The 25,397-nt window shown below is 39.0% G+C and overlaps 2 protein-coding genes across 3 annotated transcripts; one reads left to right on the top strand and one right to left on the bottom strand.

The window, feature by feature from the left end:
- Window positions 1-10,917: 10,917 nt before the first annotated feature.
- LOC126381736 (retinol dehydrogenase 13-like) lies at window positions 10,918-15,996 on the bottom strand. 2 transcript variants are annotated; one of them, XM_050031195.1, is made up of 6 exons: window positions 15,527-15,996; window positions 12,475-12,578; window positions 11,934-12,296; window positions 11,701-11,822; window positions 11,370-11,587; window positions 10,918-11,281 (listed from the first exon to the last, which is right to left on the bottom strand). In XM_050031195.1, exons 3-6 carry the CDS (start codon window positions 12,280-12,282, stop codon window positions 11,140-11,142), a joined length of 831 nt encoding a protein of 276 aa, XP_049887152.1. In that variant the 5' UTR covers window positions 12,283-12,296; window positions 12,475-12,578; window positions 15,527-15,996; the 3' UTR covers window positions 10,918-11,139. The 2 variants fall into 2 exon arrangements, with proteins under 2 accessions (XP_049887152.1, XP_049887151.1); XM_050031194.1 differs by lacking the exon at window positions 15,527-15,996 and having other exon boundaries at window positions 12,475-12,684.
- Window positions 15,997-16,401: 405 nt separating this feature from the next.
- Window positions 16,402-24,619, top strand: LOC126381735 (retinol dehydrogenase 12-like). Its single transcript, XM_050031193.1, has 5 exons — window positions 16,402-16,754; window positions 19,552-19,911; window positions 20,559-20,689; window positions 21,461-21,678; window positions 23,211-24,619. The coding sequence occupies exons 1-5, from the start codon at window positions 16,637-16,639 to the stop codon at window positions 23,356-23,358; spliced, it is 975 nt and encodes a 324-aa protein (XP_049887150.1). The 5' UTR covers window positions 16,402-16,636; the 3' UTR covers window positions 23,359-24,619.
- The last annotated feature ends 778 nt before the right edge of the window (window positions 24,620-25,397 follow it).

The following is a 25,397-nucleotide window of genomic DNA, read 5'->3' as shown; positions in this document are numbered from 1 at the left end:
GTAAAGTCGTCATTTCCTCGAAGGTAAGCAACTGATTGCCAACTACTCTGGCTAAGTGAGATTTAACGCTTTTGACATTACTCTCCCATAGCCCTCCGAAGTGAGGTGCCGACGCTGGATTAAACTTCCATTCAATGCGATGTTCGCGCAACTCATTGGCAAATTTATCCTTATATTCCTCCGATTCGAGCAATGAAAAATCTTCATTAAGGTGTGTTTTCGCGCCAATAAAATTGGTGCCACAATCTGAATACATTACCGAGACCGGGCCACGGCGAGACAAAAAACGTTTAAACGCATTCATGAAGCAGTCAGTGCTCAGGTCAGGAGACAATTCAATATGTACTGCCTTAGTAACAAGGCATATAAATAAGCAAATATAAGCCTTCTGGCTGCGCACACCACGACGACGAAACGGCAAAACCTGCAATGGTCCGGCGTAATCCACTCCGGTGTGACAGAATGCTTTCGCTTCCTGTACCCTACAGGCCGGCAAACTTGCCATCAAGGGGTGATCGTTTCGCGGTTTCACTTTGAAACGGACATTACACTGTTGCACACGTTTACGCACTATATTTCGCGCAGCTAGAATCCAGTATTTTTGCCTTAATAAAGACATAAGCAACTGGGGACCAGCGTGCAAGTATTTCCGGTGATAATGATCAATGATAAGATCAACAATGCGATCTTTGCGAGGGAGCATTATTGGATGCTGACTATTATAGTTCAGATCCGCATTAGTAAGTCTCCCGCCGACACGCAATACTCTATCTTCAAGGAAAGCATTAAGCTTCATAAGCGCAGGTGTCATTTTGTCTCCCGACTGAGCACTAACTATGTCATTGCGAAAGTGTGCCGATTGAAGGTCTCTTAACACTGTCAATTCAGCTTGCTCTAAATGAGATACTTCAAACTTATTCGGCAACTTCTTAACGAAGCGGAGAACATACACCACAATCCGCAGTAACTTGGGCCATGAAGAGACGCGTGCTGCGAGTTCGCCGAAGACACGAGGCGACGTGTGACAGTCTAATGGTGCGGTAGTGACTAATACATTAGGTTTCATTTCAGGTGCTTCTTCGACAGACGCGGGATCGAAGGGGTGAACCGGCCATTCAGCGAGTGATAAATAACAAAACTGCGGCCCTGCGAACCACAATGGATGCACGACCAATTGCGCAGGGGTTAAACCTCTCGACAGGCAATCAGCGGGGTTATCTTTCCCCGGTATGTGATGAAAGCAACAGGGATCTAACTTGTCGTGAATTTGTGCTACTCTATTCGCCACGAAAGTATGCCAACGCGTGGGGGACGAGTGAATCCACGCGAGCGCCACGGTACTATCAGTAAACGCAAATATATTATCAATCTTACAGCGTGAAGAGTAAGTATCAATAACTACACGCATTAATTTTGCCAATATGACGTTCGCACACAACTCCATCCTAGCGAGGGTAATGACAGTTTTAGACGGTGCCACCTTGGATTTCGCGCACACTAGATTAACTGCTGTACGATTCGTATCCGGGAAATAGACATGTAAGTACACTACGCCTCCGTAGGCATTTTCCGAGGCGTCAGCAAAACCTAGCACGGATACTATGGCACCATCATTAACACCTACGTGCCGAGGTAATCTAACAGACTCGAGAAACGGTAATTCGGCTTCAAACTGTTGCCATAAAGACATAATCTTCGGGGGTGGAGTCTCATCCCAATCGACATTGGCTTGCCACAGTGATTTTAAAATTAATTTAGCGAGCAGTATAACCGGCGCCACCAATCCTACCAAGTCCCATAATCGAGCAATAGTGGATAGAATATTGCGCTTGGTGCACACGCGCGGCTCCGTATTAACACTGAACGTGAAGACGTCATCGGCCGGTACCCAATGGAGTCCTAGAATTTTGAGCTGACTCTCCGGACTGAACTCGACCGCCTCCGAGACGCGATGCGAGACCGGGATGCTCTCTAGTACCTCGGGTGAGTTACTCGAAAACTTGACCAAGTCGAACCCTCCAGCCGCAAACAAGTCGATCAGCTGATTCGAGAGTTCAACGCCCTCAGCTACTGAGGAACAGCTAGTGGCTAAGTCGTCCATATAAATGTCCGCCTTAGCGACAGCTGCAGCCGCGGGAAAGCGCTCAAGTTCATCCTCGGCGAGTCGACGCACTGTGCGTATTGCCAAATAAGGACTACAGCATAACCCGAAGGGAACACGTGTCATTTCGAACACGGTAATGGGCTCATTGGGATCAAACCGATATAATAAACGCTGGAAGCGCCTGTCGTCGTTGTCGACTAAAATGCGCAAATACATTTGACGGATATCGGCACTTAACGCGATGGCGTGCAAGCGAAATTTAAGTAATATCTGAAATAAATCGTTTTGCAGGTTAGGGCCCGTATATAAAACGTCATTTAACGACTTTCCTGACGTAGTAGGATTACTAGCATTTAGCACTACTCGTAATTTGGTAGTACTCTTATCTGTGCGCACTACGCCGTGGTGGGGTATAACGTACTGATTATTACCGGAATTAACCTCCGCGACAGTACCAACCGGTTGGATATAATTTTTCTGTAAGTATTCCACAAATACGTTATCATATTCCTGTTTAACAGTATTATTTAATGATAACTTCCGTTCTAATGCCAAATACCTACGCTCAGCTGTCGGCATCGAGATACCAAGGACAGACGGGTCTTCACGGAAAGGCAGCGAAACAATATAACGCCCGTTACTATCGCGGCGTGTAGTATCGCAATAATAATTTTCGCATTTTTGCTCTTCCATCGTGAGTATATTAGGTGCATTAGGCACTTCCTCTAATTCGAAAAAACGATTCATGCGAGTTTCGAATGGCTCATCCACAGTACAACAAAGCGCGCGAGCGGCATTTTGAACGATTTCTTCAGTGGGGGCCCGACCAATTATTACGTAACCTAATGAGGTTTCAATCGCGACGGGCTCATCATCGGCGCGGGAGACCCTATTTTGCCCCAGAATACGGGAGAATACAACCGAGCCTAGAATCAGGTCTATTTTAGCGGGAGTGAAATAGTCACTGTCCGCGAGATCAAGATTATTTAAGTAATTTAAGCGCGCGACGTCTATCTTAGCGGTTGGTAATTCGCTCGTGATACAATCTACCACTAACGGCTTAATATTTAACCTGACCGACTCATCAAAGCGAGATTGAATATCTAGACAGGTAACACCTTCAATAAGATTAGGTATGTCACCTACACCCGAGATATATTTAGTCTGCGGTTCATACAATTTTAAATTCAAACGCTTACAACATTCAGTTGTAATCAAATCGCGTTGCGAACCACTATCTAATAGCGCGCGTAACGTAAACAATCTTCCGTCGTCATTTCTTACGGAACATTGAATAGTACCGAGAAGGACGCAGGATGTATTCTCACTATTCCGGGGGCGCGGGCGGTCGCGCGGGCGGGTATCGCTTCGGTCAAGCTCGCACGCGTCGAGTGCACACATCGTCACAGGGCCGAACTCGGGAGCCGGAGTTGTGTGGGTCGTTTCCGTTACGTTAGCAACAATAGATGTTTTATTAAAATGAAGTAAACTGTGGTGACTTTTGCCACATTCAGAGCAACGACATGAATTATCACATTTTAAAATCGTGTGAAGGTGACTCAAGCAATTTACACATGATTTATTAGCCTTTACTATTTTGTATCGCTCATTAGGAGTCATCAAAAGGAACTTTTGACATTTTGTCAAATCAGAATGATCACTCCGTCCACATGACGGGCACTTAGATTGCTCAGACACATTAACAAACGTCTTAACGCTATTCGAACGGGTAGCGGATCCTGCCGATGACTGTGTGGGGGGTCTACGTACCTGAGTACTGCCCGCTTTCGTACTTGAAGAAGAAAATGTAACTGAATGCGCGCGCTGCATGATACGCGAGTGTTCCCGAACAAAAACAATGAAATCGGTACACGTTGGAGCGGTCTTATTAGTATGACATTTAAGTTCATATTCCTTTACCACTTCCAATCCGACTTTTTTGCACGCAATATAAATAAACAAGAAATCCTCCAAATTATCGAGTTTTAATTGTTTCAATGCGGAATATATAGATGAGAATTTATCTATGAACTCCTCAATGTGCGCGGGCGTGTATTCCTTCAAGTTAGGTAAATTAAATAACTTATCCAAGTACGAAGCGGCCAGTACGCGCTTGTCATTGTATTTAGCGACCAATGCTTTCCATATTATAGGGTAATTATCGGCGGTAGGCAAAGCACCTTCACAAATACCTAAAGCCTTGCCCTTCAAAGTCCCCATTAAATAGTGAATTTTCTCCCCATCGGAAAGATCCGGGTTTTCGTGTATTAACACTTTAAAAGTTTCATAATAAATCGGCCACGAGTCGCTATTCCCGTCAAACGAACATAATTCTATTGTAGGCAATCTGCGTGAAGGTTTTTTCACTACGGATTTACTCTCATCGACGCGGCTCGTACTTTGAGTCATTTGCGATAATTGATGAATTTTGTATTTAATCCGCGTGTATAACTGTTCAAACGCAATTAATGAACTATAGTTCGGTACAGGACCGTCCGTCAATGATATTTGCATTTGATTACGTTCTTCAATCGCGTTATTAAAGTCAGTCCGAAGTAAATCTACAGTGAAGGAATCGGCTAAGAAATTATCTATTTTAACCTCATCTTGGCCAATATGTGCCATTGAATCGTGAATGGTTTGTATTCGGCCATAGATCGCGCTTAATTTATTTTGTATTTTTTGTAAGCGGAGATCGGAAATTTTCGCCTCGTCCGGCATTTTGGAACAATGTGGCGGAAACACTATCACCGAAATCTAAATTAATCTTATAGAATCCGGCTCGAAGGACCAATTATGTTAAGGCGCTGGAGTTTTGATTAATTATTAATAGAAATTGGTTTTATTTTTACTAAGTAATTAGGCAGTGGCAGAAAGAGGAAAGGATTCAAAGGACTCACCTCGTGTTTACGATAAAATCCAAATTGGGGAGGCCTCCCGTGGAATAAAGGTGGAAGTCCTATTCCACTAACACCACACACCAAATATCACTTCACTGTAGCTCTTTATTCACTGAAATTATGTAGTTTTCCCGATATTTTTGGGGAACTCGAAACGTGCGCGGACGCGGTCAATTAGCAACTGGTTTTGTTTTCTTCGCTTCCGGCCTTCCGGTGAGAAAGGGGTAAGGAGCGAGACAGGTAATAGATGCGCACATACGTGCGAAAGGGATGGGAATAGCCACTGCCTATTAACTAGATTTAAGAGCATTATATTTTTTTTGTTTCTTTTTACAGCTTTGGAATTTATAATATTTGGCCAAACCACTAGGCGAATACATTTATACAGTGACCTTCGTATATCTATAATAATCGGAAATATTATTTTAGTTCTGAATGGAAATTTTAATAAAGCCTGAAGACTGCTTCTAGCATCTGAAAAAACTACCGTGTTCTTAAGTTTCATGGTTATAATGTAATCTATTGCTTTAAAAAGACCTAAGCATTCCCCAGTAAAAACAGACGTATCTGGTGGCATTTTAATTTTCTGAATTATATTATACTGAGCATGGTACACTCCCACACCAACATTTCCTGATGACGAGAGCTTTGATGCATCCGTGTATATATGATGAGCATGAGGCCATTGTAAATCTTTTGTAAGACAGAACATGGCACTTACACTAGGATCACTTCTAATAAAGCCCAAATTTAGGGATACATCAGGGGATAGAACTAAAGGTTCAAATTCGTCACAAAACAAAGGATGTGCAGGCTGTCTGTGAGTGGGGGCTTGAAGATATATAAACTTTTGAAAACTTTTAACAAGACATGGGATAGGTTTGTGGGACCAATAAGGGGAAGAAAGTGTAAGATCAAACAGTAACTGAAGTTTCTGGTAAAGAGGGTGGTCGATAAGTTGAAAAGACCGAAATATAAACTTATCACATAAGTATTGACGCCTTAAATGCAAAGGAGGGTCGGAACATTCTATTTGTAAGCAGTTAGTTGGGCTGGATCTCATGGCACCACAAATCAATCTCAGAGATTTGTACTGAATGGAATCCAGGTTCTGAAAAGATTCTACGCTACCTGGCACAAGAATGAAGGTACCATAGTCTATTATGCTCCTGATTAATGCATTATATAATAACTTAAGCGAATAAGGGTGCGCACCCCACCAAACTCCTGCAAGGCATCGAAGAATATTAAAATTACGATCACATTTACCGGTAACGTATTCGATATGATGTTTACCCGATAATTTATCGTCAAGAATGACGCCAAGGAACTTTGCTGAAGTTTTTACTGGGATAGGATTATTATTAAATGTAACAGTTACAGGAGGGATCATTAATCGTCTTGTAAACACAACTACAGAGCTTTTAGGAGAAGAAACATCTAGGCCATTTAAATCCAACCAAACCTTAAGCAAATCAAGAGACCGACATAAGGCTGAAGAGGCATTCTGAATAGATTTGTCAGAACAGTACAACAGGAGGTCGTCTGCATATTGAAGAATACTCACATTATCATCTAGGGAAGATTCTAGATCTGAACTATAAACATTATACAACAAAGGGCTGAGTACCGACCCCTGTGGGAGACCTTTCCAGACTAATCGTGACAAAAAATGCTCGTCATCCGTAAAAAACTGAATACAACGCTCAGAGAGCATATTTATGATAAATGAAGAAAGCATGGAAGGTACATTAAAAGCCAATAATTTCTTATATAGTATAGATAAAACTACATTGTCGTAAGCTGCAGTAATGTCCAGAAAAGCTGCTACGACGGACTGGTTAGAAGAGAATGCCAGTCGTATATCAGTGACAAAAATAGCTATACTGTCCATTGTACTTTTACCTTTTCTGAAGCCGTACTGACTTCTACTAAGTAAACCTTTGCTCTCCATAAACCATTCTAATCTATTTTTAACCAGATGTTCAGTAATTTTAATTAAGACCGATGACAGAGCAATAGGACGATAAGATGAAGCAAGGGTAGGATCCTTATTAGGTTTCAGAATAGGGAACACTTCTTGAACTCTCCATGCAGGGGGTATATTACCAGATAGCATAAAACTATTAATTAGGTTAAGCAAATAACCTAAAGCATCATCACCTAGATTAGCTACAAATGAATATGGTATTCCATCAACGCCAGGAGCTGAATCCTTCACATTTGATAAGACGCCTTTCATTTCATGGAGAGAAAAGGGGCTGTTTAGTCCAGTACGATCATCGACAGCTGGTGAAATCATTATAAACTCTGAAACATAAGGAGGAGCTAGGGTATCAATAAATTTATGGGTCAAATTCTGAGGAAGAGCAGAAGGAGAGGATTCCTTGAAAGCACCCCTGAATCTTCTTATATTCGCCCAAACTTCAGATGGGCTAACATCTGGGCAAATTGATAGGCAAAAAGATCTCCATCCATCAAATTTTTTTTGTTTAAACATTTTTTTACAAGCTTCGATATTTTCAGTTACTTTATTAAAGTTTTCATCTGTTGAACATTCAAAATATAACTTTTCAGCTTCTTTACGTTTTCTAGCAGCCTCTGTACATTCACTGTCCCACCAAGGTGGAGAAGGTATTCCACAGCCTACTTTTTTCATCGGAAAAAGTTCATTAGCTATCTCTATAAACGCTCCGGCAAATGTCTCTGCACAAGAGGTTTCATTTCCAGGTGTTACAGGAGGGAAACAACAAATTTTACTTTCCATTCGAGATTTAAAAGTATTCCAGTCGGCATTCAATAATCTATATTTCAAACGAATCCGTTTTCGAACAGTTTCGTGTTGAAAAGGCAGAGTGATAATAAGACTATAATGATCACTTCCAAAAGTGTATTTAAGGGCTTCCCAAGAAAGATATGGAGCAAGATTTGGGGTGCAGATTGATAAGTCTGGAGCACTCTTTCCCTGTGAAGGAGAGGTGCGACGGGTAGGTGAACCAGTATTAAGGATACAAAGGTTAAGTGTGTCCAACATATTGTAAACAGTGTTACCATTTGTATTGGATAAAGAACTTCCCCACGACACATGCTGGGCATTGAAGTCCCCTAACACTATAAAGGGTTTAGGAAGTGAGGAAAGAATATTATGTACCTCATTATATATCTGAGAAGAGGGATGTGGAATATAAATAGAAACAAAACAGATATTTTTGATAATTGCAGCTACAACAGAGTAATCATTTCTATGATTGATTTGTTTATGTGTAAAGGAAGTGGGATGCTTTATTAATAAAGCAACACCATTAAATCCATCAGGTCTATCCTCTCGAATGCAAGAGTAGCCTGAAATTTTAAAATTATAACTTGGCTTGAGCCAAGTTTCTTGTAATGCTATAATTAGAGGTTTGTACTTGTTAACTAAAAATAATAAATCTTGTTTTTTAGGAATTACGCTCCTGCAGTTCCACTGGAGAACTTTGGAATTTAGGTCCATTATGGAGTGTTTTAGAGATTTGTGCAAGAGAATCAATGAGAGCTGCGTTGGACGGTGGAATTAAGTTTGACTGCGAAAGTAAGTTTAATAGGGCTATAATAAGTTCAGAAATCGGAATATTAGAAGGATCATTGACTGTTTCTTGATATTTCAGAGCAGTTCCATTAGCAGATGCAGGCAAATCATACTCTCTAACCAGTTCCCTATGACTCTGAACGTCATAGCCTTTTGTAGTCCTGGGAGGAGCTTTTCTTGTTTGAAGAACAGTTTTTTTATAAGAGACTTTAGAAGGGGACTTAGCTGCTTGGGAAGGCGATGTTAAAAGTGGGACATTATCTGGGACATGATGGGATGAAAGAAGTGCTTCAGCATATGAGATCTTTGTTATGGCCGGATGAGTCTTTAAAGCTTCCGCATAAGAGATGCATGACTTTGCCATGGTCTCTTTTATAGCACGTTGGCGCTCATACTCCAAACACTTTCTATCTGTAGCCTGATGGTTGCCATTACATAAGCAACACTTGACATCTTCTTCATGAACTGAGCAGGTATCTCCATTGTGGCCCTGACCACACTTAAAGCATCTAGGTTGCGAGCGGCACTGGGTTTTCACATGGCCATAGCGACAACAACTAAAACATTGTACGGTTGGATAAATGTAAAGATCGACAGGGAGAGCTGTATAACACATGAAGACCCTTTTCGGTAAAATCTGACCATCAAAGGTCAGTACTACAGATTCTGTTGGTTTAAATTCCACCTTGGAATTAAAAATGACTTTCCTATTCAACCGCCTTACTTTCAGAATAGGACCGCAGCCTATAGAGACTGTCGTATTCTCCTTCACTTCTTCTTCACTCCATTCAGCAGGTACTCCACGAACCACACCCATTCGAATTACTGAGAATGTAGGGATAAAAGCTTTATACTTTGAGGAGTCTAAAATAGGGTTTTCAAGAAAAGAGTTTGCATCTTCATACTTTTTGAAAGAGAGAGATACTCTGTTCCTTCCAATTCGTTTTAAGCTTCCATCCACTATACCTGTAACTTTGTTTTGTTTCAGGAATCGACCTAAAGACACAGGATGCAAAGAAACCCCATCATCAGGCGATGTCAGCTTATGCTGGATGTGTAATGTGTAAGGAGCTGCATCAGAACTAATATAAGTCCTCCGAGCAATTTGAGACTGTGGAGAGTGGTTGTCAGCGACAGTTGAAATATTTTGTGACGCAACAGTTTCATTAAATAAAGGCAAAGAGATATTCTGAGTTTGGTTTTCATCAAGAGATTGGGATGCAGGCTGGATATTAGATTCAGTTTCAGATAGACATTGGCAATCAGATAGCCTCTTCTCATGACCCTTCCTTCTTTTTTTATTGCAATGTTTGCACACTTTAGAGCGTGAAACGCGCTTTCGTTTTTTCCCCTGAACTAAAGAACCATCAGTATCCATACTTGCTTCTTCATTCGTTGAAGCAACATTAGAGATTGTAACATAACTTGCAACAACAGGAGGCGTTCCCCCAGGATCCTCGGGCGGGTCCATGGCGGGAAAATTATAAAAAGAACTACTTACCAATAACTCGTTGATATTTACACTATACACAATATAAATAAAAAATAATTAATATATACAAACTAAATTACACCTAAACTAACCAAATGATCACTTTAAATATTAGAATTAAAATTAAAATTTTAAAGCCACGAAAAAACACGTCCGCCAAACAATCCGTTTCCCGCGCTTTTTTCCTTAAGTCCTATTGAGAAATACGTATTTTTTAGTGTTTCAGCTAAAATCTCAGTGTAGCACAAAACCCTTTTTACGGAATTGTAAGAGTGAAGTGAATAAAATGAACGATAGAATGAATGAATTTGGCTTGAATGAATATGATTGAAATGTCAAACTCGTTAGTGTTGCCGTATGGTACAAACAATGTTTCATTCGTTATTCGTTTCGTTGTTCATTCGTCCTCCGACTATCCTCCGATTTTGTATCTCACTATTCTCACTTGATGTACAGAATGTGTATGTTGACATGGTATAACAAAGCTTTTTAAATTCATTACAGAGCTTAACGTAAAACAAAAGAAACTACAAGAAATATTTTTAATACATAGTAGACCTTTGACTGTAATCGATTGTGGTCAACTAGCCTAGAACAAAGACCAAGTAGTCTAAAATGTAGGATCAACACTATTCTTGAATAAACTTTTTTATTTTTAGCGGTAACGCCAGGATTACTTGTACATGGAAATTTAGCTCGAACCTTTTAGATAATAGAATTTGTGTTATATTTTTACAAACAAAGGTTTCCCTTTTGGAGTATTCATTCATTCTTAGCTTAACTAAATCTTGAAAAAAAAAGTTTCGCTGTAAATATAATATTTAATTACATTATAAAAAGTATATAATGAGTATAATTAAACCTTCACCAACAAATTAAAATGATTAAGGCAGTCTATTACAATCTTAAAATATAATATTAAGTTGCATTGCACTTAAAATAATAAATAAATAAATGTAACATCTTATGTTACATAAAATTCATACATAAAATCATATTTATACATGGAACTTGAATATAGCTGGTGAGGAGTGGGTGTAGATACTATACACCTCTGCATACCCCTTCTTTATTTTTATTTAGCCTTTACTCCTGGGTCTGGAGCTGTGAATGGATTGTAGTCACCAAGACCCACAAGCTTTGCTGATAGTTCCCACAACTTCTTAGCTAGACTCTCATCCTGCGCTCTTTGTGATGGATTTGCAACCACACAATCACTGAAAATGAATAGGTATTAATAATATGCAAGACAATAACCTTTTATTAGACAATATTAGTCTAGTGAATAAAAAACTGATATCATACCTATAATATAATCCAGTCTCATTAGCACATTTCTCATCAAGAGCACAGTAAATGGTAGTTTGTGCTCCAAGCTCTGGAGACTTCATAACTGGGGACAGCAAGAAACCTATGATTGGCCGTGCTCCCCAGAATAGACTGTTGTTCAGGTGCCGACCTAGTTCAGTCTTTATTACTCCTGGGTGTAAGCTGTATGTATTTACACCATCTATGTTGTGCTCCTGCAAATAATTATTTCATTTAAATTATTATAACAATAATTAAAAATAAGTAAAAATTATCATCTGAAATGTAAAGAAAATACAGAAAATTATGTGTAATTAAATGAGAATACCTTAAGCTTCAAAGCCAATTCTTTAGAAAACAATATATTTGCAAGTTTGCTTTGCTTATACGCTTCAGCAGCACTGTAGGGTCTCTGTTTAAAATTTATATCTTCAAAATTGACTGTGCCTCCTGCAAGAATAATAAATAATGTAACCAATGAGGGTTTCTAAATTTTTTATATACAATTAAAAACATTTTTCTTTTCATTACAAACATATTTCAATATGTTTGATAACTTACTAATATGTGCTCTAGATGAGACAGTCACAATTCGTGCTGGTTTACTACTTCTGATTCGCGGCAGTAATAGCAGAGTTAAGAGAAAATGTGCTAGATGATTGGTTCCAATTTGTATTTCAAATCCATCTTCAGTCTCTCCCTTGGGACACATCATGACACCTGCATTGTTCACCAGAATGTTGACTTGTGGTTCTGTGTCTATTATTTTTTGTGCAAAGTCACGCACTGAGCTTAAAGAATTTAAGTCTAACTTCTCCAAGACTAGGTTGCCAGTGTCAGGGAAGTCTTTGCACCGCTTTTCAATCTCGCTCTTTGCTTCTTCGGCCCTTTCCATGCTGCGGCATGCCATGATAACTCGCGCACCTAATTTAGTTAATAATGTTGGTTAAAAAGGAACAAAAGCTGTTGTCAATAATTTAGTCAGTATCAAGTTTCATTGCTTGAAAAGTACCAAAATTTCCTGTTTATTTTGCGCAGTGAATATAAAAATAATTTATAATATAAACGCTTATTACTAAAAAACTGACTAAAATAGTTTTACCTCTTTTATAAAAATCCAAAGCAGTTTCTTTTCCGATCCCAGTGTTACATCCCGTTATAATAGCTGTTTTCCCAGCTAATTTTGCTGCGCTCAGGCAGCGGCCACTGAATAAAGGCATTTTCTATAATAATTATGCTGTAATTTGACTAATAAATTGATTTTAAACAACTAAAAACTTTATGACGTGTATGCCATGTTCGGGTGGCGAGGGGGCGGGGGAACAGGGAGCTTAATTAATAAGCTCCGTTTCAAGAAAGTTTAGATATATTTTTAAAAAATATTATATATACTAATTTTTACTTTTGATCAAAAAATTTTATGTAAATATCCTAATAAAACGTATTTCTATCATTGTATAACGTTAATTTTAAAATAGCGTTAGTGTATGAAGTACTACAAATTAAGCCAAATTTACTTATACTGCGTGGATGGAAACGATATAACGGTAAATGTATGGCCACAAAATATGCGGTTTTGATGCGTACAAGCGTACACGTGTGTGGCGTTGATTAAGGGGAGGGATGTGCCCAGTAGTGGAAGTGGTGGAACTGTGGGACGTATAAATAGGCTATATAAGTTATGTTACATGTGAAGCATACTACTCTCACATATTATCAACACAACATAACATGACATTGGAACACGCTCATATGCCTGAAGAGGTTGATTGGTTCGTATTGCACCCACTCCTCATCAGTAGGTATAAAAATCTAAAGTTATATTGAAATTGTTAATAAGAAACCCAGAGTATTAAGATTTATTAATTTATTGTTTAAGAAAAATGAGATTTTTGACACGTTTCTCACTATTGACGTCAATACAAAAAAAGTATTATCTCGTACGTAGGTACATTTAAACAATACCTATTATATGGTAATTTTCCATTACCATTAGGTATAATAGTTTTTCTACGGATTTTCTTGTGTGCACTCCCTCCTCACTCCTTGTAGGTTACGTGTCTCTTGTCGGGCTTAAGCTGTTTTTTACCCGATTGTGGCGAAGCAAAACGGAGGGTTATGTGTTTGACCGCTATGTCTGTATGTATGTGTGTGTATGTACGTCTGTTACCAATAACTTCTAAATCACCTGGAAGAATCAATAGAAGCGTCAAAACAAGAAAACAAGACTGTTTGATCGTCCGGTGGTTATAAGCTATGTAACGTTTCAAAAACGGTTAACATTTTTTTTCATTTGCGAGCCATTCGGGCGATTTACAAATTGGGACCCAAGACGTCATTTAGAAATAAATTAAAAAAAAAAAATAGTATTTTAATGTTGGCTTCACAATATAAAATAATATCTATGAAAAATATAATGTAAAAAAAAAACATAGGATTGTTTGGAAAAAATAGTGATTGGCACATTGTTAATACCCGGAATAAGCATAAACTTGCCTTACATGTCAGTCGACTGCATAAAATCACAAAATCTTTTAAGGCGCAACGTACCTATACGTTTTTACAATAAGATTCCCATTGACTTTCAGAATTTACCTTTGAACAGTGTTAAAACAGTTTTTTTTTTTTGACGTGACTTATTGTAGATTTGCCGCAGATGGCATTAACTACTCGGCCGGACAAATGGGGAGCGCTGAAGGCTCTCACCCGGTACAACGTTTAAGACAACAGGCCTGAGGGTGCCCAGTTGGGCGCGAACCTCGGCTCAGGGCGTCGTCTGAGAGGAAAAATATTTGAAAGAATTAATCGACCCTAGTGGGTCGATAGCGATAAGCGCTGAATGAGGGAAATCGTCGACCACGCCGGCGGGGTCGGTATCGGGGACCTGAAGTGTTTGGTGTCGCGAGCTGATTGGCTGCCTCTATGGCTAGAGTGATCGGGTCGTCGGGATCGTATATTACGTCCTTCGGACGCCGATACTTTTCAGTACCGTCCCTAAGCGGAATGTACTCGGAAGCCGCAACTACCAGGGGATTTGGGTGGTGCGGAGCAGAATCGAAAAAACGTTTGGAAGCTAATTTGAGCCATTGGGCAATGGTTGGCAGACCTAGGTCAATGTGCAGATTTTCATTGCGAAGGAACCACGGAGCTCCCGTGGCTTTCCGCATGAAACGATTTTGTATTAAAACAGTAATTAAACAGAAATTTTGAAAAAAAAAAAAGTTTATTATACTTAAATAAGATTAGTGTGTATACAAGATATGAATGTATGCGATTAGTTGTCTGGGAACTGATATTAGGCAGCCAAAGTACTAAATTGTATAAGTAACAATGTTTTATGTTTATTTTTAAAAGTACATGAAGTACAACAGCCTCCGTGGTCTAATGGTTAGAGCGTTAGGCTCACGATCTGGAGGTCCGGGTTCGATTCCCGATGGGGACATTGTCGAAATCACTTTGTGAGACTGTCCTTTGTTTGGTAAGGATTTTTGCAGCCTTAAATCACCTGATTGTCCGGAAAAAGTAAGATGATTCCGTGCTTCGGAGGGCACGTTAAGCCGTTGCTCCTGGCTATTAGCCGTAAAAAAGATAAAAGATGCATTGGTGCTAATTCCTGTAAATACCATCTAATTTTATTTTAGGTTATATCTGTCATTTTCTTATCCGCCGAAAAGGAAAGGGACGGGTAATCGACAAGCATAAAATTTATGGAACACACGTCAATTTTAAGCACAAATCTAAAACAACCGTCTAAAAATTCGCCCGGGTTATTCATTTATTTACTCATTCTTCCTAAAATTAAGAGCTGTCAATCATCCGTCCCTTTCCTTTTCGGCGGATAAGAAAATGACAGGTATAACTTAAAGTAAAATTAAGAGATGTCTGCAGGAATCGGGGCCAATATGTCTGTTATCCTGTGCCGTTATCCATGAAATTAGAAGATTAAACGAAGGAAATTCTTTACAGCGCCATCTACAATGTTTTTGAGGAACATAACCTGAAAAGTCCCTCATTACGGGTGTGAAACTGAGTTGCATGTATGGATCGTTTTCTTTTTTTTGGAGATTGATTATTACACTACAAATTAGACGCAACACTATTGTCCTTCAATCTATAGTCCATTCAAAAATGATCTTCATAAAAGGTAAACAAACCTGTTACCACAAAGAATGTTCGAATTTCACCTAAACTACGCAACGTATTCTTCTAATAACATCCGTAGCACTCAATAGATGTATGATTTCTTAGCTCAATGTGAAATTAACGTAAAATAATTATTAAAAACTCATTTTTTCATGTAAAAACAAAAATCAAACAAAACTTCACACAAAAAAGTTGATTTGTTAATCTGTGGCTAGCTGTCAATTTGACGATTAGTGATGAGACATTTCATTCAGGTCAGGAAAACGAGTCAGTTCCGTGAATAACTTAAGTGAGTGTACTGTACTTAATAAGCCGAAATGCGCAGAAAAAATGACTTACAAAGTGAGTTAGTGTAACCACAAAGAAACGTACAATATATATTTTAATATTATCATACAAAATATTCAAACAACCCAAGAGAGTCAGTTCATTTTGATAAAATAACTTGAGCTAAAATCAATTCAGCACTTCACTAGTATGCAGTTTGACACAGATAAAAAATATCGGCAGCCATATTTGTTTACCTTTTATGAAGATCATTCTTGAACGGACTATACTAACATTGTGTAAACGGTGTATACCTATAAGGCCGTTCGTTACTATCCAGCCAGTGTCAAACTTTTAAGCACCTAGTTCAAAAGTACGTCACTAGCTTGAAAGTTCACACTCACACCTACACAAAAATAAAGTCTTTCTAAATCTAGCTAGATTAGTTTTTAGTAGATTGGATACGACTAGAGCTAGCTAGCTCTAGAGATATCCGAGACAAACTTATACCTCTATCTATAAGTTAGTGCATTTAGAGCGTGAAGACGTGACTTACGCGGTAACTAATGAGTTTGAGCAACACTGAAATCTTGAGCCGCAATCACTATGCTGCACTCTTGCGTTTGTATGTTAGTTTAGTCAAGTTAGCGGCCTCAATACGACGTAGCGGTCGTCATAAATACATAATATCAATACTTCATATTCGCATTAATTTAAAAAACACGTTAACCGATAGATAAAACTTTTAAAAACTTTCTCTATTTCATTTAAAATTAAAGGGGGGATAAAAAGTGTTAGGCACCGCAGTGACGACTTAGCGCGAGCCTATAGTGGTTGTATAGCAGATATACAAGATGGATTACCTGAGTGGGTGGTGCAAAAGTCACCGGCGTCTGGAGGGGCTCACGGCCATAGTGACGGGATGTAACACCGGTATCGGCAAAGAGACCGTGCGAGACCTCTATTTGAGAGGTAAGTAGTAAGAAAACTTCGAAATGATCACATTCATATTCCTATTAGTTTCAGTTGGTAGGTACCTATTTGTGTGCGGTTTATTTTATATGGAATAAACTTTATTTACACCATAAACAAAACAGTTACTCGCAGAACAAAAATATCAAACAAAACAAAAATAAATAAAACTCAAAATAAAATAAATTATGTACAATTAACACTTAAACTAAACCTTAATTAAAAAGCCCATTATCTTTTTTTATCGTGTGGATTGTGAGGTGAATTACCAACCCCATCAACCCTGGTGTCAGGGTTATTATTGAGCTGCCAAAGGCCCCTGACATGGCTCATGTAACGATTAAGATTTACATACATCAGTAAGTAGTAACCGGGACCAATGGCTTAACGTGCCTTCCAAAGTACGGATCATCTTACTTTTTGGACAGTCAGGTGATCAGCCTGTAATGCCCTAACCAAGGGATCACAAAGTGATTTTTGTGATTTGTCTCCACCGGGAAAATTAAAAAGTGTAGTTGTATCGAAAATAAAAATATCGCCGATACCGATATATCGGCAAATCCGAAGTATCGTAAATAAGTCGGATGCACCCCCATTTAATATATTCTGCAGACGTATTTTATACTATCATGCTAGGTAGTAAATTATGCAGGACTGGTCGTACACATAGTGCCACCATATGTATAGAATACCTAATAGAATATCTAATCATTAAGTAATACTAATATTAGCGGTAAAGAGGAGCTCGGTGGCGCAGCGGTAAACGCGCTCGGTCTGCGATTGTTGAGTTAAGCAACTTTCAGAAAGGCCGGTCATAGGATGGGTGACCACAAAAAAAAAAAGTTTTCATCTCGAGCTCCTCCGTGCTTCGGAAGGCACGTTAAGCCGTTGGTCCCGGCTGCATTAGCAGTCATTAATAACCATCAATCCGCACTGGACCCGCGTGTTGGTTTAAGGCCCGATCTCCCTATCCATCCATAGGGAAGGCCCGTGCCCCACCCAGTAGTGGGGACGATAATGGGCTGATCATGATGAAGTAATACTATTTACCCGACTGTGGCGAAACAAAAAGGAGGGTTATGTGTTTGACCGCTATGTATGTATGTGTGTATGCACGTCCGTTACTTATTGTTTATTCATACTTTTTAGGGCGTGAGCTCGGTCTGGCGGTAAAAGTGACATAAATCGGAACATAGTTGTAGGGAGATGGATAATAATATACTTACTCATGTACAGTGTATGTTTACATTCCTTAAGATTGCTGCAGACAGATTTAATGATTCACAAATAGTGTATGTATTAAGTAAGTATAGGATGTATGGGTGGTTACCTACATATTATACGTATAAGTATAGTTTCAGCACCGGACACTTCATACACTACACATTGACGTTATCGTTCACGCGTATCTGTGAGTGTGAAGTAATATCTGACGCCCGTACGATTGAAAACTAAAGTATGACCGGGAAGGGGGGGCTGAGGTAAACCTAGCTCAGCCGCAGGTGGGGAGCGTACAGTCACGAGCAATATAATGTACCCAGTTTAGGACTCTGTCGCACTAACATATTTGACATTTAGTGCGACTTACAGTTCATTTTGTCTAGAAAGTTAATGTGACATGGTACCAAAGTGTATACTATTAATGCTCGTGACCGTACGTTCTATATGTAGTGTTCGATAATGACGTAGGTATCTAGAAACGTCCTTCTTCTCTTTATTACCTTAATCATGAGATATTTGGCGGTTAAAAATATATAACTAAATTACAAAGATTATCACCTACTGAAGGTTTTGAGGAATTTGAGATCACGTAAGAAAGGCATTAGTCACTTAAGTAATACCTAAGTAAATCTTTAGTTTTGATGCTAAAATACAGTTGCGGCACGGCAAGAACGTCGCAAGCAATATCTTTTGTTCTCCACTTCTGTAAACGCATACTTATATCCTATTAGTCAAATCAGTTAGTTTTTACTAAACGTCAAAACTCGAAATTACTATGGAATTTGTATGAAAAAGGTTTAGGTATTGTGTCGCCGCCACTGCCGTATGGCTGGAGGATTCGACTGAAGAGTATTTAATTAAGAATAAGCAAAAAATAATGTCTTAGACAGTTAAGTAGCGTCTGCTGCGTAGAAACAGTAATGTTATTTTTCTATCTAAGTAATTGGATTCCTTCGTTACGTGGGATTCTAAGGTTTCCTATCTGTAAACAGTCTGGAGTGGTAGGTTTTATTTTCGCAAACTATTAAATTATTGTTTAAGTACCTATTTTTGTTATGCCTACATAATTAACAGCCTCCGTGTTCTAGTGGTTAGAGCGTTAGGCTCACGATCTGGAGGTCCGGGTTCGATTCCCGACGGGGACATTGTCGAAATCACTTTGTGTGACTGTCCTTTGTTTGGTAAGGACTTTTCAGGCTTGAATCACCTGATTGTCCGAAAAAGTAAGATAATCCGTGCTTCGGAGGGCACGTGAAGCCGTTGGTCCCGGCTATTAGCCGTAAAAACACCTCCACCAACCTGCAGTGGAGCAGCGTGGTGGAGTATGCTCCATACCCCCTCCGGTTGATTGAGGGGAGGCCTGTGCCCAGCAGTGGGACGTGTATAGGCTGTTTAGGTATGTTTTATGTTAATTAACAGTCGACAAACTAAGTATGTGGATCTTTTTCCTACCTAATGCTTGAAAAATGCCAGCAGTACCATCGGATCTGTAGTTCTATATACTTGTAAGTCCACCTACCTACTGACGGACAAAAGTACCTACCTACTCAATAGTTTATTGATCAAATGGTTTCAGGTGCACGAGTAATAATGGCATGTAGAGACATCACCAGAGCCAATGAGGCTAAAGAAGACATCGAGCAAACGAAATCTACCGACAAAAGGGGGATTCTTGTAGTGGAAAAGTTAGACCTTTCCAGTTTGAAGTCTGTCCGCGCATTTGCTGCTAAAATGCTGGCATTTGAATCGAAAATCAATATTCTGGTTAATAATGCCGGGGTAATGTGTTGTGCTGAAGGCAAGACGGAAGACGGGTTTGAAACCCACATCGGGACTAATCATTTTGGACATGCTCTTCTTACACTTCTGCTTCTTCCGAGAATCACCGCTAGTGCTCCGTCCAGGATAGTGTTTGTTTCATCGTATTTACACATGAGTACGTACTTATATAATATGTTATGAAAACAGTTTCCAAAGGCAATGTAGTAGGTAAAACTATGGTATTAGGCATTTATGTATACCTGTACAACAAATGTCAAATGTCGTATGTTTTACTGCTTCTAAAACTTGTATATGAAACCTGTCGTGTATGTTATGTTGCTTGTTGACCTTGTATATTGCGAACCTATTAAAAAATACGACACATGAAAAGATACAATAAGTTGAAGAGCATATAGAACAGTATGCCTTGAAGAGAATCTTACGACCCATCATGTCCGTTATCCTGTTTTGACGGGGTACACTTACTTAACTTGAAGATTTGACAGGCTCTATTTTTTAAAGAAGCGCCTGCCGATCTGACCTTTCAACCCGCGAAGGAATACCTAAACTAGCGGTTAGGTCACATACTTAGGCACTTCCGAAAAGAATTTCTCGGGAATGTCGGGTTTCCTTGCGATGTTTTCCTTCATCGCGGAGCACGTGATAATTATCTACTTAAGCGTACGAACCATACCGTTTAATTTGATGAATCTGAAGCATGATGAAAGCGTATGTGATGACACCACGTCGTTACCAGCGATTTATCTTCCACAATACTTAACATAAATATAAATGTTTATAGTTATAGATGTTGCTTTACAGGTTTTTCAGGAGGCGATTTAGATTTTGACAATATTAACTTTGAGAAGACACCTTATGATCCTATCAAGGCGTATGCTAGAAGCAAAGCGGCAAACGTCGTTTACGCTAGAGTTCTAGCACAGAAGCTAAAGGTAAAATGTCACTTTGTTACGAGTCCAAGTTACCTACAAGAATATTTAATACTTATTACTATAGATATATGGGTATAAGTAGTTAAATACTGGGCTGAAAAAATCTGAATGCCATCGAAATGATGACGAGAAGAGTTAAATGTAGCCTAATAATTATATAATAAGTAGATGCTTTAAAAAATGTACTAGGTATTGTTTATAGTGCCGTGAAAGATAATTTCCTACATTGGCACCATAGAGGTGTTGATGATATGAGGATGTTAAAATCACTTAAATCAGGAGTTTATATCACTTGGCCCTTTAATGTCATATTCTTCACATCACTAATTTAAGAGCCACGCTCTTGTCGGTGTAGCATTTTCCGTGCTACTTTTTTAGGGAAAAATAGGGCAGTTGTTTCCCTCTTGCCTTCCGCAGAACTCTATCTGACGCGAGTGGGATGGATGGCGCCCAATGTAGTCTATCTCAAAGCCGTACTAGGACTCCTGTCCTCCGCCTCTGAATAGTACTGACAGTTACTGCTGACCTCTGTCAGGTTCCAGGTTATCAGTCCATATCATATTATTCATCATCATCATCAATTTAAGAGCCACGCTCTTGTCGGTGCAGCATTTTCCATGCTACTTTTTTTAGGGAAAAATAGGGCAGTGGTTTCCCTCTTGCCTTCCGTCCGATATAGTCATATTATTAATGAATACTTAATAAGTTTCGAGTTAAGTATAGCTTTGAGTAAAGATATCACTGGTAAACTGGTCTTTGTGCTTTATGCAGGAGAGCGGCATAACAGACGTCACAACATACAGCCTGCACCCGGGGGTGATCAACACGGAGATAGGCCGCCACTTCAGTGATACTGTGTGGAACGGAGCAACGTGGGCCTTCCGCAACATCATCTACTGGTTCGCGAAGTCCCCCCGCTGCGGCGCCCAGACAACCATCTACTGCGCCGTAGATGACGCTTGCGCCGATCAGAGCGGTCTTTATTACTGGTAAGTTACCAGGGGTACCTGATTTCTTCATTTCATAAGTCTCAATTTGTTTTTATTCCAGTCTGAAAACGGATAAAAAAAACTGAATGCGTGTAGCTGTGCTGTGGTTTAGCTGATTATCTTCCCGCCCCGGACATGTCGTAAAAACCAACCTATCGATCTATATTAAAGAATATTTTCTTTAAACCCTTTACCTTTCATTATTACCGTCTTAGGATTTCGTATCAAAAATGGTCTCTCTTCTGATTACTTTATTTTCTTCTCATTTCTCTGATTCTTCTGATTCATCAGAGATGGCTCGAGCTTGGTTTATTCCATTTCAGCCATTTTTGGACTGACCATCTAATCAGAGGTCCGGGTTCGATTACCAGTCAGGCCAATTTAGGAAAAAATAATCTAAACTTATAGGTAAGCTGACCACGTCCTAGATTTTTATTCGCTCCCAGTCCAACATAGAAGCGTTCATAAGTATTATTCCTTTTTTCACAGGGTCCGCTTACCTAACCTGAAGGTTTGACAGGTCCGGTTTTTTACAGAAGCGACTGGCTGTTTGACCTTCCAACCTGCGAAGGGAAAACCGGCCCTATACGGGTTAGGTCACATACTTATCTCCGAAAATGAATTTCTAGGGAATGTGGGCTTCACGATGTTTTCTTTCACCGCACGCTCAGCGCACATGATAATCATTTATGATTTAAACATGAATTCGAAAACAAATTTGACAATCATTGATTTAGGCCTGTGCTGGATTCGAACCTGCAACCTCAAAGTGAGAGGCAATAAGCGTTCTACCAACTTGGCTACCACGGCACGGTTCATACGTATATTGTTTAAAATGTAGCATTAAATTGTATCTATGATAAATAAATAAATAAAAAATAAATATAATTAAGTATTTATTATTAATAGGTACTACTTATACTACGTGCGTGTTGATCCTTCTTGAGGTAATTTATAAATCTTGAAGAAACTTTTGTCATACTACAGGTTATTATTATTCTGGTAACTAGGTAATACAACTCATAGAATGTAAAATGTATTCGGTCATATCAAAATGTTAACATCATAGTAAGTAATCTCTACACGTGATTGTTAGGTCGTGTAGCCATAAAACTGGTATACAGGGTATTAGTGACATCGTAACGAATACTGACGGGCCTGACGACTTCTTCCGGCTCTCATGTTCAAATGGGCTTTTCTCGAAGATCATTTTGGGTCCATTTCTTTTTTTAGTATAAGTATATACCTACTTTCCCTTATATCGCATATCGTGCAGAACCAATCAGACATTGTGCGGTTCGCAGATGACTAATTACGCTGAATAAATTATTCTAATTTTTGATTTTCTAGGTGCTTACAAAGTAGATATAAGATTAGGTAAGTACTTTTTCGACCACAGAAAGAAAACTTCCGGTGAAAAATCGTCCTTACCTGTTCGATGTTTCCGGTACCGCCCCTGTGTGTACTGAGCTTTTATTAAAAGAATAATCGTATTATATCTTATCGAATAAACCTATCTATTAAAATTTCAGTGACTGCGCACCATCGACGCCTTCGAAGCACACTCAAGACGATGGTGTAGGAGAGAAGTTGTGGAACTTGACCATAGACTCACTGAAGTTGAAGAATTATGACCCTTTCGGTAAAGTTGATCCGCCGAAAGATTTGTTGGTAGAGTGAGTAGGAAGGAAAGGGATGTACACTACTACGCGACAAGGTGTCTGCCTGGTAGGCACCAGACTACAGACCTAGAAGGTGCTGCTATTGCAGCTTACAAATTATTATTTGTAGGAGTTTAAGATAAACGTGATAAGTATATGATTTGTTATTTACTTAAACTAGATTAATATTTTATTATATCTACTTACTATTATAGATATAAAGTACTTACATATGCCTGTGCCAGGAGACTCCGCTCCTTCATAGCAGAGTTTCATCATCATCATCAATTTAAGAGCCACGCTCTTGTCGGTGTAGCATTTTCCGAATACTCTCCATGCTACTTTTTAGGGAAAAATAGGGCAGTGGTTTCCCTCTTGCCTTCCGCCCCGCAGTACTCTGTCTGACGCGAGTGGGATGGCGCCCAGAGTAGGTAGTCTATTACAAAGCCATACTAGGACTCCTGTCCTCTGCCTCTGAATAGTACTGACAGTTACTGCTGCCCTCTGTCAGGTCAGCAGAGTTTATACAAATAAAAAAAATAACTATAAGCAGTTACTATGACAGAGTAAGGTGGCGCGACTGGAGCAAGGACCAGTGTCGTAGCTTCCCTTTATTGTGGCTTCTTTTTAAGCGCTTTATTATATTTTTTAAACAATAAATACACTTTATTATTGTTATAATAAAATTGAATTGCATATTATTGTCATAAAAACCTGCTTGCGCATAAACTGATGTCGGTAAAAGGCATGTCGGCATATTTTAGAAGATTTGATTTGGTGATATTTTATGGTGGTATTTTATATTTATTGGCTAAAGCTGCGTAGCCTATCATATGTTACTTGTTGCATATATTATGCATGGATATGTACGTTTAACTATTTGGCACCTACTATTGATTGACCAACCGTTGTTTTACGAGCATTCCACGTCTCATAGGGCGGGATAGGAACATAAAAAAACCTTAGAACGTTAAATGCTAATTTATCACGGATAACTCATGTAAGCAGACTAGTAGCTAGCCAATATACTTATTCAATATTATTGATTTGCCATGCTAGAAGGTTTTTATGTTATTATACATAGTTATAATAAATAACGGTATCTTGCAAAGTAATCACATAAACATACAACAGTCTAGCTACTAGCTGCTTTCATCGTAAGGTTGCCTGGCAGAAATTGCTGTTTAGCAATAAGGCCGTCTATTGTGCTTATTTTTATTCGTATGTATAATATGTCTTGTGTATATGTTTTGTACAATAAAGAATTATTGATTGATTAATTGAACAGCCTATATACGTCCCACTCATGGGCACAGACCTTCCTTCAAACAACCGGAGAGGATATGGAACATACTCTACTGCGGGTTGGGGGATGATTTAAGCTGAATCAACGGCTTAACCTACCTTGAGTACGGAATCATCTTGCTATTCGAACATCGGGTAATTCAGCCAGCAGTGGTACACAAAACAAAGGACAGTTTCACTGAGTGATTTCGACTATTATTATTTCCCTATTTACAATCTATGGCAACAAAGCAAGCGAGTCTGCTGCAAAGTAATCAATCACTAATCATTCTTGTCAAATGTTTGCCTTCCTTAAAAATAAATTAGAATAGCTCAGGTGAAATATACTTAATAGGAGGTGAAAACTCACTTACGCGCCTGATCATTTAAAATAGCAAGAGTGATTTCCTACACATTGTGATCGTGATCGATGCGACTGATAGCTTCTCTTAATTACTTGATAAATATTTGAAATTGCGCTTGCACACGAACATTAACGTGCCGCATCATGGGACTGTAGTTATAAAAAACTTCGTAGATACTGAGGTATACCTACTTATACTTTTAAAACGAAAAAATGTCATTGGAAAAAATAACGTTATATGTCTGTACATTGTTTTAAGTTTACGCGGTTATTATTATAATTAAAACACATAATAACAGGTTCTTACCGCGTTTAAAGTAGGGATATGAGACCCCCGATATTTCGACACTGTTGCAAGTGCCATGATCACGGGAATATCGGGAGTCTACTTTAAACGTGGTAAGAACCCG

Source organism: Pectinophora gossypiella, chromosome 3 (assembly GCF_024362695.1).
Source record: "Pectinophora gossypiella chromosome 3, ilPecGoss1.1, whole genome shotgun sequence".
Classification (NCBI taxonomy): domain Eukaryota; kingdom Metazoa; phylum Arthropoda; class Insecta; order Lepidoptera; family Gelechiidae; genus Pectinophora; species Pectinophora gossypiella.
This window is presented reverse-complemented; position numbering and strand designations above follow the sequence as displayed.

Excerpts from the sequence above, each read along its gene's own strand:
- LOC126381736 (XM_050031194.1), bottom strand. The coding sequence starts at position 12,592 with ATGCCTTTATTCAGTGGCCGCTGCCTGAGCGCAGCAAAATTAGCTGGG. Across the intron at positions 12,297-12,474 it reads TTTGGATTTTTATAAAAGAG|GTGCGCGAGTTATCATGGCA; the intron begins GTAAAACTATTT and ends TAACTAAATTAG. Across the intron at positions 11,282-11,369 it reads GAGACTGGATTATATTATAG|TGATTGTGTGGTTGCAAATC; the intron begins GTATGATATCAG and ends ATTCATTTTCAG.
- LOC126381735 (XM_050031193.1), top strand. The coding sequence starts at position 16,637 with ATGGATTACCTGAGTGGGTGGTGCAAAAGTCACCGGCGTCTGGAGGGG. Across the intron at positions 16,755-19,551 it reads GCGAGACCTCTATTTGAGAG|GTGCACGAGTAATAATGGCA; the intron begins GTAAGTAGTAAG and ends AAATGGTTTCAG. Across the intron at positions 21,679-23,210 it reads CAGAGCGGTCTTTATTACTG|TGACTGCGCACCATCGACGC; the intron begins GTAAGTTACCAG and ends TTAAAATTTCAG.